This window comes from Aspergillus piperis (assembly GCF_003184755.1).
Source record: "Aspergillus piperis CBS 112811 unplaced genomic scaffold BO85scaffold_14, whole genome shotgun sequence".
Taxonomy (NCBI): Eukaryota; Fungi; Ascomycota; class Eurotiomycetes; order Eurotiales; family Aspergillaceae; genus Aspergillus; species Aspergillus piperis.
The window spans coordinates 342,146-361,010 of NW_020291604.1; the positions used below are offsets into that span (position 1 = coordinate 342,146).

General features: G+C 50.7%; 6 protein-coding genes across 6 annotated transcripts; 3 read left to right on the forward strand and 3 right to left on the reverse strand.

Moving 5' to 3' along the window:
• Nucleotides 1-464: 464 nt before the first annotated feature.
• BO85DRAFT_66356 (oxidoreductase, short-chain dehydrogenase/reductase family) lies at nt 465-2,243 on the reverse strand. Its single transcript, XM_025665573.1, has 3 exons — nt 1,602-2,243; nt 1,466-1,536; nt 465-1,412 (listed from the first exon to the last, which is right to left on the reverse strand). The coding sequence occupies exons 1-3, from the start codon at nt 2,020-2,022 to the stop codon at nt 489-491; spliced, it is 1,416 nt and encodes a 471-aa protein (XP_025513733.1). The 5' UTR covers nt 2,023-2,243; the 3' UTR covers nt 465-488.
• Nucleotides 1,992-2,388, forward strand: BO85DRAFT_66348 (uncharacterized protein). The gene has a single exon (XM_025665572.1). It carries the CDS (start codon nt 2,088-2,090, stop codon nt 2,310-2,312), a length of 225 nt encoding a protein of 74 aa, XP_025513734.1. The 5' UTR covers nt 1,992-2,087; the 3' UTR covers nt 2,313-2,388.
• A 3,479-nt stretch (nt 2,389-5,867) lies between these two features.
• Nucleotides 5,868-7,901, forward strand: BO85DRAFT_375709 (fungal specific transcription factor domain-containing protein; the record flags this gene model as incomplete). Its single annotated transcript, XM_025656185.1, has 6 exons — nt 5,868-5,933; nt 6,091-6,162; nt 6,227-6,579; nt 6,625-6,831; nt 6,878-7,155; nt 7,204-7,901. 6 exons carry the CDS (start codon nt 5,868-5,870, stop codon nt 7,899-7,901), a joined length of 1,674 nt encoding a protein of 557 aa, XP_025513735.1.
• Nucleotides 7,902-7,992: 91 nt separating this feature from the next.
• On the reverse strand, nt 7,993-9,084 carry BO85DRAFT_489810 (glycosyltransferase family 32 protein; the record flags this gene model as incomplete). The annotated part of the gene is made up of 1 exon (XM_025663626.1): nt 7,993-9,084. The coding sequence occupies one exon, from the start codon at nt 9,082-9,084 to the stop codon at nt 7,993-7,995; it is 1,092 nt and encodes a 363-aa protein (XP_025513736.1).
• An 827-nt stretch (nt 9,085-9,911) lies between these two features.
• Nucleotides 9,912-11,014, forward strand: BO85DRAFT_376009 (RTA1 domain-containing protein; the record flags this gene model as incomplete). Its single annotated transcript, XM_025656203.1, has 3 exons — nt 9,912-10,204; nt 10,292-10,683; nt 10,776-11,014. 3 exons carry the CDS (start codon nt 9,912-9,914, stop codon nt 11,012-11,014), a joined length of 924 nt encoding a protein of 307 aa, XP_025513737.1.
• A 915-nt stretch (nt 11,015-11,929) lies between these two features.
• atg2 (putative autophagy regulatory protein Atg2) lies at nt 11,930-18,466 on the reverse strand (the record flags this gene model as incomplete). Its single annotated transcript, XM_025656206.1, has 2 exons — nt 11,930-18,178; nt 18,305-18,466. The coding sequence occupies 2 exons, from the start codon at nt 18,464-18,466 to the stop codon at nt 11,930-11,932; spliced, it is 6,411 nt and encodes a 2,136-aa protein (XP_025513738.1).
• Between the last annotated feature and the right edge of the window lie 399 nt (nt 18,467-18,865).

Sequence of the window (18,865 nt, forward strand, 5' to 3'; positions counted from 1 at the left end):
AAAGGAAAACGGACAAGACAAGACAAGAAAGAGATCTATTTGCATTGCGTCATGAAACCCAGTCTTCAATATCAACAATGGAAAAGGATAACTTTAGTCCCGCGGGATTTTCCTGTCAAAGGAAAACATCCCGGAGATGGAAAACCACAGTGGAGAGCAATGGGGAGGGTAGACGGGAAGGATACGTATAGCTCATAAAGTATCGATCAATCAATCAGTCGGTCAATCAATAAAATGGGGCAATCGAAGAAATCATGGCTGCATATCTGCATGTACGGATGCTGCATATGCACATGCAGACCAGACGGCAGGTAAGCAGGCGAGCAGCAGATCCGCAGCATATAAGAAAGAAAGTGGCGGAGCCGAAAGTATCAACAAGAGCTGAAGTTACTGCGGGGGCAATAAATCAGAAAAGACAGATGGAGCTGAAGGAGCGGTGAGGGTATCGTAATGAGTGTTGCTGCAGAAGCGGGTGGTTTTCCGACGGGTTACTGCCGTTTCTTTCGAAACATGCTGTATAGCCGTTTAAACGGGTTTAGTGGCCCCGCATTGGCCTTGTTGTTCTTTTTGCGTTTCTCGAGCGAGCGTTTGGATATGTTGTGGTGGATGTGGATTTTTTGCGTCTGGTGTGGCGAGGGGAACGGTGATGGGCTGGCGTAGGGGGACGGAGGGTTCGAGTATAGCGGATGGGGTATGCCAGGTCCGTCTTGGAGGGGAGAACCTCCCTGCCAGAGGTTCATGTCGTAGTACCCTGCTAGGGGTGAAACTGGCGATGTTGGGTACATTTGTCCGTCACTTGGAAACGGAGCCGTCGATGGACGTGCATATGACATTGGCGACGGGTAATCACCGTCTTCGTGGATGGGGGAACCCGGCTCCCCCAAATCGCTTTCATCGGTCCAAGCCCTCGGTCGCAATGGCGGCGGCCGACGTTGTGTGTAATTTGGGGATCGTGAGTACCGTGATTCCATGTCTTCGGAGTCTTTGTTCTGTAGGCGCTCGGAGATGGATGGTATGGGCTGGTGCGGAGTATCGCCCACGAGCTCTTCGTGGACTTTCTGTTCATCTTCTTCTGGCGCTGGGCTCAATGGTGCAATGGCCCGAAGGTAATCTTCTTCAGATATCGTCAGCCGCTCTTCAGTCGTCTCTATGTAAGATTCCCGGTGGTGGCCGGTCGAGTCGCGAGCTGAATAAGCGTCGACATCCTCGATAAACGAGACTATTCGAGCAAAGTTGAGGGATTCATGAGGATTGACGATTTCGAATGATGTGCCATGATCAATAACGGTTGCAGTCCGATTTTTCATATTGAATAGGATTGAGTCTGAGCGGGTTCGGGTGTGCTTATGAAAGGACCCTTCCTGGTCTGGATTTGAGTCCGGGTATTTTTCCAATCTGTCACGAAATGTGTCCTATATACCTATGTGAATAGGAAATAAGTAATTGTTGCGGGGGTACCACCTACCAGTAGTCTGTGAGGGTTCGATCTAGAGTATATCGGGCTGTCCGACGAATGTAGTTCTACATTTGGCGACACTGGAATAGTTGTCAGCATTCTGATCCATTATGACACTTTCGCATGCGAAACCATAGTCACTCACAAGCAAACCCCCGGAGACTCTCTGGCCCCTGCTCACTCATTGCGCTCGGCGAGTAAGATGGGGACAACGGGGGAGGACTCGATGCCGCAGACGACACGGAGAACGGATGCGCGGAATGATGCGGATACATCGGGGTCTGATTGAGGTGTATAGCAGCGTTTTTGCGCTTCAAGATGTGTCCCTCTGGACTGTCAAAGGCAAAGGCGTCGCTGTCGGAGAGTTGTTTGCGATAGTGGTGGAGGGACAATGTTCCTGGAAATGCGGGCTGGCACATGGCCGGACTCGTGGTAGATAACTGTAGAGGGTCAGGGTCGAGACCGGGGGGAATTGATGATGTCGAGATTGAGTTCATAGCGGCTTGTTGGTGTATAGATCCATGGCCCGAGGACCAGACATCCATGGTTATGGCCACGCCAGGCATCGCCGAACCCGGTTGTTGATGCTTAAAGGAGAAGGTGGAAAGTAGTAGTACCTGAGAACCAGCGGATGAAGGTTAAGAATGAAACGAGAAAGAGGACCACCCGGGGATTTTGCGAGGTTGCATTGAGCACAATTGGATTGTTTTATTTGTTGGTGTATTTTTGGGGGGGAATTAATTATTTTTTGAACACCCACACAGGGTGTTTTGTCATATGTAGTAGCAGGGCAACGGTGCTATTAGCATTTTTCCTGCACGTTGATGTGACGGCAGAGCAAAGGGGAGTTAAATGAAAGCGAGACAGGGTGTCTCAATGGACTGGATTGGGTAAGAAGTATAGAGTAGAAGTAGGTAGGAAGGAGTAATAGTAAGAAGTAGTAAGCAGGAGATGTAACACAATACAATGAAAGTATAGTAGGAAGTAAGTTAAGTAGGAGTTGTGGTAGTTACTTGATCGCACCCGGCAATCTGAGAATGGCCGTGCGAAAGAAAATGGTAAGTAGGGTAAGTTGGAGGTAAGGTAAGTAGGTCGACAGTAATAACGAAGACCCTTTGAACAGAACCGACAGACAGACAGACAGACTCGACCATGGGCTGATGAAAGACCAGACAGACAGACAGACAGAAAACACAACTAAAAGCACAGCAGCGTCACTTGACTGCCAGGTCAAGCTGCAGTTGACGTGCATCGCAGCCAATCAAGGCGATGGCTCCGTTTTCAGTCTCAAAAACATGACCAGTCCAGCCCACTTGGGCATCAACTGCGTGGCTAGTAGTATTTCTGACTGTGTGGGAGGGGATCCACTGCCCCATCCCTCCCTGCAAAGTACGACGGTGGTACTTACCACTCTATTGTTCTACCGTTGTAGAATCAAGTAGGAGAAGGACACCAGAGAGAAGAGAGAGTGTGGGTGTGGATGGATGGATGGACGGGTGGGTGTGAGAACCAGAAAATCAAAAGTATCCAAAAGCATCCAATCCATCCAGCCATCTCTCCTTCTTGGACGGGACAACTCCGACCGAGAGAGAGAGTCATCATTCACTTCCAACTTGCACATCCCCATCTTACAGTCTTTCTCCCTTCTTTTTTTTTTCCTCCTTGACTTACTCGTTCTCTGCCTCCTTCCTTCCCCTTGCCTCCTTCTCGAGACATGATCCTTCCGAATGACCTCAGCACTCCCCCTTCCCGAGTAACCAACTAAACCAATCTACATTCCTTGAAGATCCTGTTTCAACCCTTTCCCCTCCCGGTGGTTTGAGATATGCCATCCGGGCCACCCATTCGTCCGCAGCCTTTTCCCCGATCATCGTCCCGGCTGCCAATCAACGTGGTCAACTCAGCTGTTTCAAAACTCGGGCGCATCCAAGTCAGTCCGCTTCTATATTTGCCTGCTTCGCCCATCCATTCCATCTGCTCTGCTCCTCTCCGTAGTTCATGTGTCCAGTCACACTAGGCATCCTCAGCTCACCACCCTTATGAACCGAGCCATGCTATACGTCCAATCCGTCCGCCATTTGAGTTTTCCATACATCATATGTGGCTACGATGGTTCCCTCTCAATTCAATGAGGCTGACGGTTTCTGATCCACTCCGCCGAACTTTACTACTAACCAACTGTGTTCCCGTTCCAGACTCTGTCTCGTTCCCAACACCTGCTGACTTCTATCGCCATTCGATAGTACAGTCCTTTAAGGTTGCTTGGGGTGCCGCAAACAACTCGATAAATTAATTAGGGTCAATCCCCAGAATCATCGAGGGATTCCCATTTTACAACGTCGGTGCCAGCATACTATTTTAGCACCGAGGGCGGATTTTCTCCGTTCGGCCAACCGATTGTAGCGTGGCATTCTCTCACCAACAAAGCCAAGACCGCCATCTCATAAGCCACGAGAGGAAACCACTCTCCATTGAACTACGTTGACCGATACTGCAAGAGTGGAAACGTCACCAAGATCGTCCTTGTAGAGCCCTGTACCTGCCAATGTTTCACAAAGCACTCTGATAGCTGCGGTACGCCTTATCGTGTCTCAAGCTTCGTACCTATCTCGTGATCTCCTTAGTAAAATGCCAGGCAACTTGGTGGAACATTTCCGCAGACCCCAGATTACGACGCAGTGCAGAAGACCTACTTTGCTCCCATGGCCTAGACTGAGCCATCGCTGTGTGACTACCTCCTTAGTAAGTAATAATCATTGACTGGTGGGACAAGATATTTTGTATTCAAGGTCTATAATTGGCTATACAATTTACAGCGTCACAGAATAACCCCCAATGATGCACTAGCCTCTCTACACACTTCGTTCTTCACCATATCTTGAGAAGCTAGCTTTCATGTCACCAGTTATGGTATTCAGAACAGATTACCGAACCAATCCTGTCAGCATGGACTTCACGGCAAGTGGGATTCTTCTCCGTGATACTGATATTGCCATCACATCCATGTCTTCTACAAACTCTACTCCGAGCCATACTCCAGAAACATGGATGGATTGTGCCATGGATTGGGCAGCAGATACGAATCGCATCACCTTTGCCTTGTCGCCAGACCAGATCTAGACATGGAGTCGTCTTCGCGTTCTCGCAATCTAGATTTCTCCGGATCTATGAGCTCCAGATGACCTCATGCAATTAGCCCCTGGATTTACTTGACTGTTGAAAGCGGCGATTAATATAGCATGCCTGGGGAAGTTTATTCTGTCGTCTGATGCGCCTGTACTCATATAGTCACCCGGAAGGCTGTCATGCAGAAGTCAGTAGCTACTCCGTACATAGTAGAGTGAACGGTGAGTTAGTCTAGCCATTCGCTCGCCAAGTCATCTCCGCGGCTCAATAACGCAATGGGCTAGGGACTGTATCGTGACTGCTAGTAAACTAAGTAAGGCTAACTATGCGCACGTCTTTCCTCTTTCAATATTGATTCATATATAGAAAGCAAGCCATAGCCCGGCTTGCAGATGGTTAGTGGCCCGGAGAGGATACATGGAACCATCATCCCGGAACCTTGAGCTACATCCCTTTTACATGACATCTGGGAACAGCATTTCTCGCGATAAATCAGTCACTGATTGGTGCCCTGTCATGCCCGCCGGCCGAGGAACAGGCACAACAGCAGTAGGCAGTTCCGAGCATATCCATGCGCGATAGCTTCAATTGAATGGAAGCGTCATTCTTCCCTCAGGTTGGCTTCGATGATTGGATGGTGGTTCCCAACACGAGCAACAGCTCAGACAAAGAAGCCAATTCGTACTCAAGGTCTAAATGCGCTGGTGCACTGGCATTGGACCCACTTGGTGAGAGAGTATATCTGCGAGGAACCATGGAAGGAAGCATCGCGGATTCGGTACATCGCACGGCCTCGAAGTCTGATCGCGACAACCAGTCGTCTTAGATTGATATACTCGGATATACTTGGTAGTTTCTAAACAAAGCTCAGGCAAAGTGTTCGAACTCAATGCAAACCGGTATTTGCAGCAGAGAGGAAGGGAGCTGACGCGCCAAGAGGCAGTGGACGTGACCGGGCGGCATTAGTGTGGCTGGCGGGTACAAACTCCCGCCCCGCATCTGCCAGCTTCGCTTCGCCTCGGTGGACTCGAGCTAATCTGCTTTAATCTCCATGGCTGGGGTCTACATGGTCCCATTCCATCCAGCTCCCCTTGTCATCTCGCTCGGTCTGCGCACGGAACTCGAATGGATCGCTCGACTTCCTGCAGGCTTTCAAGATCACCGGTTGACCGTCGGATCTATCGAATGCAGTGCTGACGCGGAAATCTCCATCTGTGATGGCTCACTTGATCCAATCTGAGCTTTCCCGTCCCAGGAGCCGGTATTCTAACGGCTCAGTAAGGACATGTCAGAATTGTGCCAGGGCCAAGATACGGTGCATCCGCCACGGGGCTACCGGGAGCTGCGATCGGTGAGCTTGTCTGAGCGAGCTGATTGTTTGGTTGGCTTACTAGGTCTAGATGCGAACGCCTAGGGAAGGAGTGTCATTTCCCAGAGTCTCGAAGCACAAATGGAGGGATCAAGAGAGATAGCAAGGACAAGTGAGTTGCGAACCTCGGACCATGTAGTTCGTCTTCTCATCGCGCGAAAGGAGGATCGATCTACTCGAAGCCAAAGTCGACCAGCTGCTAGCGACGTCGGTATGCCCAATACCGGTGCGTACAACACTCTCCATTCGCTATGCAGAGACTAATCGTATTCTAGAGAAATAGCAGCACAACCGAGGAAAGTCCTGCAAGCACTGCATCACAATCCAAAGATGCCATTGACAAAGGCTTGCTTACCGTGGACGCCGCCAATATGCTGCTGAATGAATTCCGCGCAACGCTTATGCCTCATTGTCCATTCGTAGTCATCCCACCACAGACCTCTGCTGAGAGCCTCAGGAGAGACAAGCCGTTTCTTTTCCTTACCATCTTGACGGCTACTCTGTATGACAACATGCCTCTGCAGCGTATGCTCGAAAAAGAGGTGAAGAAGAAGATTAGCGACTGCATGATCTTCGATGGACCAGTCTCATTCGAGGTGCTGCAAGGGCTGCTAGTCCACATTGCATGGTACGCCTGATAGTCTATGTTTGTATGCTGAACTGACAGGTCTAGGTGTCAATATCATTCACGGCCACGCCGGTTCTCGCAATATCTGCATCTTGCGATCAGCATTATCACGGACCTGCAATTGGATCACGCGCCTGAATATCGGCTCTGGAGGACTCGAGTGAACTTTAATCCGGAAGAACACAAAGAGTCGGTGTCTTGGGGGCATGATGAGAGACGGGCCGTTCTCGGAATTTTCTACTTTTCATCGAGGTAAGTGTAGCTTCTACATGTTAGTACTAGAATTAACGGCTCGTAGCGTTTCGCAAATCCTACACAAGCAGTGCACCTTTTCGTACATGCCTTATTTTGATGAATGCTGCAAGCACTTGGCCACAGATGCCGAGTATGCCTCCGACCAGCACCTACTCCATATAGTGCAGCTTCAACGGCTTTCGGAGAAGATCACTTCTATCTCAGCACAGAACATTTTAGGGACCCACGGTCCTGGCTCAAGCAGTGAGCGTTCTTTTCGTGAGATGAAACTAGAGCTGGAGCAATATCGGGCTAGTCTACCGTGTCCGTTGCATGAGAACAGTAAGTAAGCAGCTTATGATGGACTTCATCGTGATACTGATGACACAGATATCCTTTTCATGCAATACTATACGGCCGAACTGTATCTTTGCCAGATCAGTTTGTTTGATAATAAGCCCAGTACACAGAGCCCAAGACGTGAAGTTTCATTTCAGATCGAGGCTCTCCGGATGGGTCTCGTTGCGGCCAAAGCTCTACTTGACTACTACGTCTGCCTCCCGTTGCGCAGTGAAATGGCGTTCAACAACGCCATATGGATTCAGATTGGCTTCGCGCTGACTCTTGCCAGCAAACTTGTTGTGGCAGCGTCGGAGCCTTCGATACAGCCTCACACGGCGGAGTTGTGCCGTGCATTAGACATATCCAGCATGCTTAGTCGGTGCATCCTTCGCATGCAGGCACTGGTGACGTCTAGTATGGATGCCTCCGGTGACCGAGATGTGTTCTACCACTATGAACAGCGTCTGAAGCGAGTTCAGTGGTGGTTTGAAAATCGGATGTTACCCAGACAAAAGAGTGATTCCTTTCAGCCTCCAGTACAACCTAGTAACATGAGCCCATCCGGAGCTGAGAACAATCACCTTGAATCCGCGCAGCTGCCGCTGGATGGATTAAATGACTATGCAGTGATACCCCGCGAAGTATACGATATGCAATGGCCTGGTTTCTTTCCCGACGCAACAATTGATGAGATCCTCGTTGACTGGATGGAGTACACGAAGGCGTCTGAGCAGCGCTTGCGCTGAGCGATGAAGTCACTGCCACCTATCTCAGTCAAGACAAAAGCAATCCCATTAATGCTTTATTCAATACAATCCAGTTTAAATCAATGGCTATCTACACCAGAGTATACCTCCGCTTCCTCGGCTCCCTCCTCACCCCAAGCACCACCAACCCCATCACCCCAAGCGCAATCCCAGCCGCACACCAACCCACCCAATTCCCAAAGAACCACTCCGACACTGCAACCTCATCACCACGTGGCCTCTCTCCGACAAACCTCATAAAGACTGCCTCTTCAGTCCTTTCGAACATGTCCTCGGGCACAATGCCTACTCCACCCCCAACAGCAGACAACCAGACTCCCAGCACCCGACTAACCAACACCGCCCCACCACTCACAAAAGCCATAGCATACGCCGGCACAAATCCCCATCGATGCTCATGCACACTCAACGCCACCTTGATCACAAACGGATGGTTCGGCTTACTCGCGATGAACTCATTCCCGACCCCGTACGGCCAGTGCCGAGGCAGCAGCACCTTGCCATTCTGCTCTGCACCCATTAACAAGGAGTCTAACGTCCACTGGCACCCAATCTCAGGGTCCAGGTACACGCCCCCGTAATGCCAGAGGAGGAAGTACCGTAGCACGTCGACGCGCTGCATGGGAAGAAGATGGTCGCTGTATATGGGTGCAAACCAGGGAAAGTATGCCTCGATGAACTGACGAGATGTTGTGTCGGTCCAGATGTATTGCTCGTATGTGGGGTTCTGGACGTGGCAGGAGGTGCTGGCGTTGATGTATTCTTTGGGGATGGACTCGGTGAGGTCACCGCGCCATATGCGGTGGATGATGGGGGGAATGGATGAGGGAGAGGTGATATTAAGAGGTGATGATGGTGGAGGTGCCCAGTGGTATGGTTTTGTGGTGATTTCTGAAGGTGGTGTTTCATATGCGTAATGGATATCAGAGGAGAGGGTGTGAGCGTGTAATTGAGAGGAGAATTGTATTGTTGAGATGAGCCATGACAGACAAGTCGAGAGGAGATAGAAGCTGAGACAGCAGATAAAGGGACCCTGGCGGGCCTTGGTGACTATGATTTGGAGTCTGGGTGCTAGGGAAATGCGTGGAAGAGAAGCGTGGCAGCGTGCAGCTTGGTGCAGGATATGATTGCGAATGGTCTTGAGTGTTGTGCGGGCAGTCATTGTGCAGATGATGCGAGGTGAAGAGACGGGCCACAACACTGAAAAGTGACTAGTAACAAGAGTAGAAGCTCGTGAGAAATTGGCCAGCATCATCTAGACATATCTACATTTCATCATCCCACTGCCCCAACCTTAATCACTGATCCTCTGATCATCATCACGATAAAATGACCAAAAGATCGAATAAGCCTCGCAACGGCTGTCCCTAATCACAGTCCCAAAACAGCCTCATCCTATATCTAGTTCAACCCTAACTGAAATAGCAGCCTCACGAGAAGTGGATACACATTCTCCGTGTCCGTTTAGGGCCGTATCCATTCCATCTGACTATAAAAGTCCGTATCCGTGTCCGTCCGTGTCCGTGTCCATGTCCGCACAACCCTATTCCTATATAAACCAACTACTATATGAATCCCTCTCTTGGCAACAAGGCGGTGCTTGATTGAAGCTCATCCATCGTGGCTTTTACTTTTCCTCTCCGCCAGTGATATTCCCTCTCGGTTCATTCCGAGGTGCGCCAAGATGGGAATTTTGTTGAGTTGTTGCTTACCAGTGACTATGACACCTGAACTGAGCTGATCTGAGGCACATGGCTTGGTAAAATGATTGGAGGTATACCGGGGGCCTGATTAGGCTTCGCTTATTCCAGCGAGGCTAATCAAGAGGGTTAATGAAGGATGGGATATTTTTGGATCGTCCTTAGTATAATGTGTTGCTGTATATGAGAAAGATGGGAGCCAGCTGTACACTATATAGTAATCCATCTCCATCTTCAATTGTATAATTCAATTGCTCACTATACTACACACGATATACTATACATCAACATGACCAACACGACGACGAACAGCACAACATCCCTCTCCCCCTCCGACTACTGCACCCTCACCACCTGCCCTCTCTCCTCCGCCTACATCAACTACGTCCCCTCCCTCGCCGGCAACATCTTCTACGCCGCCATCTTCTCCACCCTCCTCATCGCCCAACTCATCCTCGGAATCCGCTACCGCACCTGGAGCTACCTCACCGGTCTCTTCGGCGGTCTTCTCTTAGAGATAATCGGCTATGTAGGACGTATTCAAATGCACTATAACCCGTTCAAATTCACTCCTTACCTTGAGTACACACCTCCCTCCCCATTCACTTTTCCCACATCCACCACCCCCTACCTACCTACTAACAAGAACCCTAAACTTGAACTCTATAGATACCTGATATGTTTAACCATTGCACCAGCCCTCCTCTCCGCCTCCATCTACATCTGCCTCACGCGAATCATAACCCTCTACTGCGGCGCCACCAATAATCTCTCCCTCCTCCAACCAAAAACCTACACCTACCTCTTCATCACCTGCGACCTCATCTCCCTAATCCTACAAGCCGCCGGCGGCGCAATCACCTCCACCGCGGACGCCGACCAAGCGGATCTCGCCCAAACGGGGGTGAATATCATGATTGCGGGGTTAGCCAGTCAGGTTGTGTCCCTCGTGTTGTTTATGGGTCTGTGTGGCGAGCTTGCCTATCGCGTGTGGAAGAAGAAGAATTTGTATAGATTCAGACTCAATGGGGATGATGCTAGGATGAGGGGGTTTTTGGGTGGTGAGTATATATACCCTTATCCCTTATCACCCTCCCTTCCTTTCAGGATTGCTTTTCTTGTGCATGGCTAATGGGGCTGTGGTTGTGGACAGGACTATCCCTCGCAACAATAACCATCTTCATCCGCTCCGTATTCAGAGTCTCCGAGTTGAAAGGCGGATTCCATAGTAAACTTGCCAACGACGAGGTGAAGTTCATGGTGTTGGAGGGCGCGATGATTGTCTTGGCTACGTCGGCTATGACGGTGTTTCATCCGGGGTTTTGCTTTGGTGCGTTGTGGAAGCAGACGGCGAAGTGGTCGAGGGTGAAACAGGGGGGTGGGTGTTGTTGATTTGGCGTTTTTGGACCAGTATAAACCTTCCCGGTTTATACTACTACTCCATCTGTTTGATGTTCTTTTTCTTTTTCTTTTTGGTCGGTGGGTTGGTTTGGGGGTGTTTTCATGTGAGTTTGTGGTCAGGGTTTTGTTTGTCGTTGCTTGGATCAGATGGGTTGTTTTGTGGTTTGCATTGACTCATATTATTTAGTTTCTCTTTGATGATATGTATCTACTTTCTACTTTCATATCGGGTGTAGAGGGTCCATCGGATGATTCTCCACGATTTAGTGGAAGACTGCAATTATAGTACCTAATGAGTTACGCTCGTGTCATCATGGATGAATAACCATTTGCTAGTAGTTACTATCTTAACATACTCTTCGAACCTAGTCATACCTTCCTATTCAGGTATGCAGGTAGGTCAGCAAACAAGCAACTAGATCCCAGTTGTGGCTGAGTAGGTATTTATTCTGCTGCACACTACTTACTCTTCATAGCATTGAACATCTACAGCTACACAAACTCTACACTCCGTACAATCTCGGATCAAATATACACTGCATAATCTAGCATTCATATTTCACATCCAGTCTACCTGCCTCAATAACTAATATCAATCTTAATCATAAACATCCCCAAAATATCAATATAAATCCAACACCAATCATGCTTAAAAAGCCATCATTGTATCATAAAAACTCAAGGGGTAGTAGTGCTAAGCAAAGAATCATCCGTCATAGTCATCATTAAATCAGTCCCAGGTAACCGAACCTGCCCGCAGGTGAATCTGTGACCTGCTCCGGTAGATGTCCCAATCAATTATGCACCAAACCATCCCAGAAGAACTCGCGGAAGCACTGCCAACGATGCAGCGACGAAGCCGTTAATGGCGTTTATATTTCTGCAACCATGTTAGCATACGGTCAGCTACTGATGGTATTGACTTACATCTTCCATCTTTCGCCGGTTACTAGGATCCAGTGTGTTCCCAGCCCCCAGCAGCGTCTGCCCCACGGCCTTGGATACACCAATGGCAGGCCGAAGAACCACAGTCGGAGCACGCTTCCAGACAGCTTTTGCGGCGGCCTTGGCGCTTCCGCTCTCCATGACTTCGCCAGGCACTGCAACTATGGCATCCCGTGTCAAAAGCAGATCGCGCTCCAGGCCCCGGAATGCGCCGCGAAGACCTTGGACCACCCCTACGGGTTGATCGGCGTACAAGGAGATCTTCTTCGCCTCTTCATCGTCAGCGTACTCGTCTTCAACACCAGCTCCCGATGCATTAGGGGTAGTGAGAATATCTTCGGCGCCTTGAAGGACCGTCTGTGTTCCGATAGCAAGCTTGGCACCCAGCTTGACGAGCTCGTTCGAAGTGGTCTTCGCGAAGGATAATGCGCCTTTTTGAATGCTCCGTACAAGGCGACCGTCTTTGCGGTACTCGCGCACAGGAACCGCCACGAGATCCTTCACCCCTCCGCCCACGTTAACGAGAGACCGAATCGGAGCAAGTCCGGCCAGCACGCCTGGCAGCTGGTTCCTCTTGATATCTGGCATCCAGATGTCGTTGAGCGTTTGTCCAAGCTTGTCAAAGCCCGACACCCCGTAGATAATGACGTGTCGCATGGTCATGTCGGCTGCATCCAGTATGAAGAAATTCATGAACTCGGTCGTCCGGCCAGATCTGAGTCCCGCGTAGTCGACTCGCTTAGGCTTGAAATCAAGTCTGACAGGAACGGCATTCACCTCGACTCTCTGTAAAAATGGGACATCGCTCGGAGCTGTTGGAGTCGGCGCTGAATCATCACGGAATTCGAAGAAGCGGCAGATAAAATCCAACGCGTCTTGATCGACATGTAACCGCAGAGGGAGTATTGTCGCCTTCAGCACGATTTCGGTTGCAGCGAGCTGAGGTACCGGTCTCACAGTCAAGATCTCCAGGTGAATCATGCTTGTCCCACTCTCCTTCTCGCCCGCTTCGTGCATATATGTTGCAAATTTCTTCCACGTAGAAGTAGGCACATGATCAAACACCTCCAGGTCTTTGATGCGAACATCTAATGAGCTCTGCGTTTCCCCGGAGTCGGGTGGGAATACGACCAGGTCCGCACATATTCCCTTTAGTTCGAATGTCATCTTATGGTACTTGCTTCGAGACAAGCGCAGCTTCTTTCCACGGACCGAGGGCGACTGGCTTTGCCGGACCGTGGCCCCTGTGACAGTCGTCGTAGTCGCGTAGCTTCCCGTTTCACTCGCGAGGTCGTCGATGTTGCGATTGATGTCGTTGCGGATGTCGCGGGGATCCTTATTAGCAGGGACACCGATATAGATCGAGTTGAACAAGCAGTCACCGATCACAGACTCTTCTTCCTCGTCAAAGCTGGGAGATGCTCGGCTGCCAGCACGCGCACGTCGTTCAATGGCTTTCCGCTCCACGTCCTTCACAGCCTTCGATATAGTATCCCTAGTCCGCTGCCAGTCGTATCCATCGAATAAGTTCCAGATCACGTGTGCATCGCGGACTCTGATCCTCAGCGGGCTCCTCTGAAGCTTGGAGTCGTCCGAGAGTCCGTAAGTGTTTTGAGTAGAATCCCAGCGGTGCGCTGTACCGCCAACAGCAGACTTTTGGGCAAAGTGATCCTCTCGGAAGTCCAGCTCGGAAATACTCGATGATACATAGTACTGCGAGTGGAAGCTGTCTAGGAGTTCGTTCGAACCCGCCATCATACCCTCTGTCAAAGATCCATGTTCGGGGACCGCGCTGACATGTTTAAAGTCACTGACATAGTCACGCTCATCTTCCAGATGTCCCTCCTGATCCTGATCAGCAGGCTCCGTCGTTTCGGGTGGTTCCGGCATGTCTGTAAAGAAAGCATCTCCGGTAAAAGAAGATAGCATATCCTGGATGGGCAGTACTTCTGTACGGTACTTCGCAGCTGCGCTTGGGGGAGTAGGAGGCTGGAGCCCATTAACTATGCTTATGAGAGTCTGTGTTGAGTCGGCACAAGTCTCCAGGATCAGCAAATCATCCCTCAGCTCCACATCGAGAGACTTTGCCCCATCATCACTCAGCTTCATTATCTTGACCGTAGCTGTGGCTGAAGAAATCGTGCAAACTGTCACAAAGCCATGGTCAATGAAAGACTGCACCTGATTGCTGTGCGGAGTAGCTGAGCTTCTCCTTTGGACATTGTCCGCATATCCCACATTTGCCACATCATCTATGATCATGAGAGACGCTTTCCGGAGCTCTAGTGTGGCATCAGAAGACACGGGATCATGTATCGCACCAGAAAACTTGGCGTTGGTGAGAACTACGAGGCCTTTGGCACCAGTGCCGCGTGGGTTGAGACCAAGCACGCAGTCTCGAAGGTCAATTGTCAACTTGATAGGCTTTGGAGGGGTGTCAGAACGGCCCTCTTTCTCCGGTTGGACGTTCTGATGTGGAGGCTGCAATTCTGCGAGGTTGGCCAAGGAGCTTGCCATGTTGGCAGCCACATCCCCGGTAGTCATATCCTCACTGAGTCCGAGGAAGGCGATGATAGATGGGAGTGTATATTCTGCGCGGAAGTTGTGCAACTTCACTTTGACCGTGGGGTCCATCTCATCAGCAATATAGCGAGCCATCAAGACCGGAAGTGGACTCTGGCTTAAGCTGGGTTTGTGACCAATTGCTGATGCTTCTCCGACAAGCTCTTCGTCCCTATTCCTAGCAACAGTTATGGAGCCCAGCTGCGCAGCAATGAGTGAGGGCAGGCTTATAAAGGCTAGCTCGGTATTCCGAAGAACGGCGCTAATTTCCCCCATCTGCCCACCTATATGTACCTGAACCTCAAGTTCACGCATCAGTGCAAGGGTCAGCACACCAGGCCTGTCATCCTCTGGTAGGTACTTTGTGACATTCGACAGTCGGCTCAATTCATCTGCCAGCTGGGAGATGGAGTCGAGGTCAGTAGTACGAGAAACAGCAACCCGTGCTCCACAGACCGTCACGCAGAGTACAGAACCCTGCCTCCGCTGGCGGAAGAGTGTATCTAACATGATATCATCATCTTCGTCGTACTTGTCCTTGGACGGAGTGATTAAGCCAAGTAGCCGGTCCAAGTCTTCTTCCTTCGGAGAAAAGCGGTACTCAACCCTGATATCGGTCAGGTTTATCTTGGCTGGAGCGTCCCGAGAATCGTCCAGAGGCAAGGGGCCGGTGAATTTGGCCTTGTCTATCTGCACCGCTACGCCACTAGGCCTGCTAACGATCTTGGCAGCGGTTGTCCTCAGCCTGACATAGTGGGTCTCTCCGACCACATCTGCTGCAAGCCCTCCGATCCTGACATTTACCTTCAAGGGCGCCGAGCCTGTTCGTTCACTCGCTGCCGGTGGAGGGAATTCTTCGAAGTGCACACCACGAGGACGCTTCGGGGCCTCCTTCTTCGGCCCCTTCGGAGATGAAGCCGATGAGATCGAGTTGCCAAGTTCCAATATCGTGCTCAGCCCGCCAAACCAACCTATGGCCTCTTCCAGTCGCTGGATATTCAAGTTTAGCTGTAAAGGAAGTGTCATGAGGTTTACAGTGGTGGAATCAGGTGATTTTGTGATAGAGAGATCGATATCCCCTTGCTCGGCTGACAAGACATCTCTCACGGAATCGCGCATCTTGAAATTTTCGCTGAACGATATTAAGTGTTCAGAGGCGAACCCGAGACTAAAGCCTTTGATATTCAGATGGAGCTTTGTAATGTCTTTGTCAATCGAAAGCTGAGCTTCAAGGCCTGACAGACATGTCTGCAATAAGATATCGTTATGTAGCAGACCGAAGAATGGCGAGCTGTCTATTTCGGCAGGGTATGAATATCCTGGAACATGCTCGACAAATTTGATGGCAAGATTGCGAAGAGCCAACTTGATAGCCTGTCGCTTCTGCTCTGACGGCTGACTTATGTCCTGGCTGACCTCGCTGTCATTGCTGAAAGCATTAAGAATCTTATGTCCAACCTTGAGCACGAGCCAGCCGATAGCGATGTCGAATTGGAGTTCCGCGGAGAATATCTCAACCTCCAAGTCGTTCGGGCTCCGCTTAGACTGTGTCTGCCCATCATGCTGCGAAGGCCGAGAAGCTTTTTCGGCGCCCTCGTGCCCGTATGAGGCCGGTCTAATCGTATCACTGCGAGTTCGTGTAGAAGCCTTCCTGCCAGGAGGCACAAAGTAGTCTTCAGTTGCTGAATCACGCAAGCATGCCGTCGTCTCCTCCAGACCGCTAGTTTCTTCTGCAGTGTAGGACGCAGATGGGGTGTCATCTGCGCCGTCACCATCTTCATCCACGGAAGGTATGGAAATGACGACCTTGTCGATGCTAAAGAACCGTCTCGCGACGTCAGAAAATTTGTTCAGGCCTGATGAATCCTGAGAACGTTCTTTGTCGGTGGGCTCATGTTGTGCCTCTGGAGAATCATCTATAAGGCACTCCTGCGATATATGCAATCCTGCTTGCGGTGTTAGTTTAGGGGTGGCAGCAGTCTCATCATCATCATGGCCCTGGTCCATATGATGTACATCGGGCCCGCTTCCATGGTGCACATGAGCATGTGAGTCCCTAACTACCGTGGATTCCGGGGAATCCCAGGCACCGGGAATATTTGGCATGAAGCTTCTTGACATAGAATCATGACTTATGGCACTCATGTACATACTCTGTGCCTCCTCGTTAGAAAAGAGCCTTGACTCGGAAAGCTCGTCCTGGTTGAAAGATCCAGATGTTGAGCTTGAACTACTTGCTTCTGAAGGAGGTACAGAGGTAACAGGCGATGTTTGGTCATCGGCATACGGCTGGGGATCTTGCGTAACCTCTGGCCCCACTGCGAGCAAGGCTGGTCGAGTAGGAACATCAACCGCTTCAGGATGTTGTAGGTGATCCTGTGCGAGGCTAGCGACAGCTGGTACCTGTGACCTAGGCGCAAGGATCATAGCATTCTGTGTATCACTGTAGTGTGATGCTGATCCGGCGGCGTGCAACTCTGGTGTCCGAAGGCGCGGGGTATCTTCATTGCCCAAAATGTGGTGACCGACTTCCGGTGAAAACTGATCTGTGCCATCGAGCTCATCATCATGAAGATGCGAATCGATCACAGAATCAAGATACGCAGGATTGTCCAGTATCTCATCGTCAACCGGTAGGTTCTGCGACTCTCCCATGTAACCATAACTCCTGGTTTCCTCCTCCGTGTCGGCGTCAGAAAATCTGCCGTCGTAGGTGCACACAGATCCTTCCATCTCGGGCGCATGTTCGGGCGCATATTGTTCTATTATCTTTGATTCTGATAGTCCACGAGATGGCTCAAATAGTATCGACCTTGTCAAGTCCAGTGCGGTGTCCTCTTCAGACGCGTGCTCCGATGGCGGGGACGAAACATGGCTTGGGGGAGGGCTCGGCTTTGGCTGCAAAGGACTCTCTGGAGACGTGATCTCTGGAGATATCGGGACAGTGAACCTTGAGTAATTAGAGAAAACGACAGGCTCCGACACCAAGGCGACGTTAATGTCAGACAACGAGATCAACCGTCGCTGGTTCCGTGAGGAAGTCTCATCCTCACTCGATGGCGAAGACACAGCATCCACTTTGACTTGTCCAACAGTCAGTAACCCCGTGACCAAGTCAGGCTTATCTTCCGGTTGCCTCTTTAGTGGTGCATCCTGTTTCGTCTCCATATCGACTCGGATGGAGATGTCATCCACCTGGACCTGCAGACGGTCTGCGACACCTTTGAGGAACGCAGCGACGAAACTCGGCAACGAGACGCCCTCATTGCCGTAGCCAAGCTCCTCTTCATCATCACTGCCTGAGGTGGGTGTACGGTGAAGGACCTGAGATTGAGATGATATGGCAGCCTTCAGTTCTTCCTTTTCCTCCTTTGGTTCAGCCTGGAGGAACGATTGAGCGAGGTCGGTCGGATTAGGGATGATCGGATCGGGGGCAGGGTCATGGCCAGAGCCAGACCCCGTTGATCTGTCGCCTTGTCCAGCATGGCGAGAGTCGTCGGAAAGTAGTCTCAGATGGACGTCGATGCCGCTGGCCTGGCAGATGATGCCGCTGCTGTAGATATCCGCGGGGACGGTGATCTTCAGGAAACGAACCCTGGCGCTGACGAGCTCACTTGAAGGGGGAAGGTGAAGAAGCGTAGCTAATTTCTATTTCGATATAGAGTTTTCTCATTAGCACATGCCGGATGTCCGAAAACCCAGCGGGGAACAGCAGCGGATTGAGAGCCAGGGAAGCTAGCTAAGCTCATCGGGGGCACGATTTAGTGCACTTACATCCAGCCTCAACCCAATATCTCGTAGTTCCACGGTACTTCGTTGTCCCCAGCGGATACCCAGGCTGTCCAGGTCAAGGGCCTCTGTATCGACAAGGCCGAGACGAGATAACGCATATCGGAGCAATCGCTTTTGGAAGAACGACGGCAAGAAGTAGGCCATTTTGTGGGGGGGCAAAGGAGCCGGCGGGGGCTCATTTGAAGACGGCAACTGTCATCTGAGCAAAAACATAATAAGGCAACAAGGGTAAGAAAGAGACGATCGGGGAGTTGAGAGATGCCTTGCTCCTGGGACAGGCACCAGCACAACAAGTGTGTCGGGGGAACAAATGCGGAGGGTTTGCTGAAGTGCCGGAGGGAAGGATGACGTTCGGGGATGTAGGCGCTAGTGGAGGAGGAGAGAGATAGCGAAGATCAACCGCAATAGTCAGGCGGAGCTTGGGCCGGGCCTCCCCAAATCACACCATGACAACTCACACTTACGTCGAACTTATCGCCTCATGGAGGGTTTTGAATTGTCAACCAGAGGATGAGCACTCGGCTCCCGGGAAAATGTCCAGAA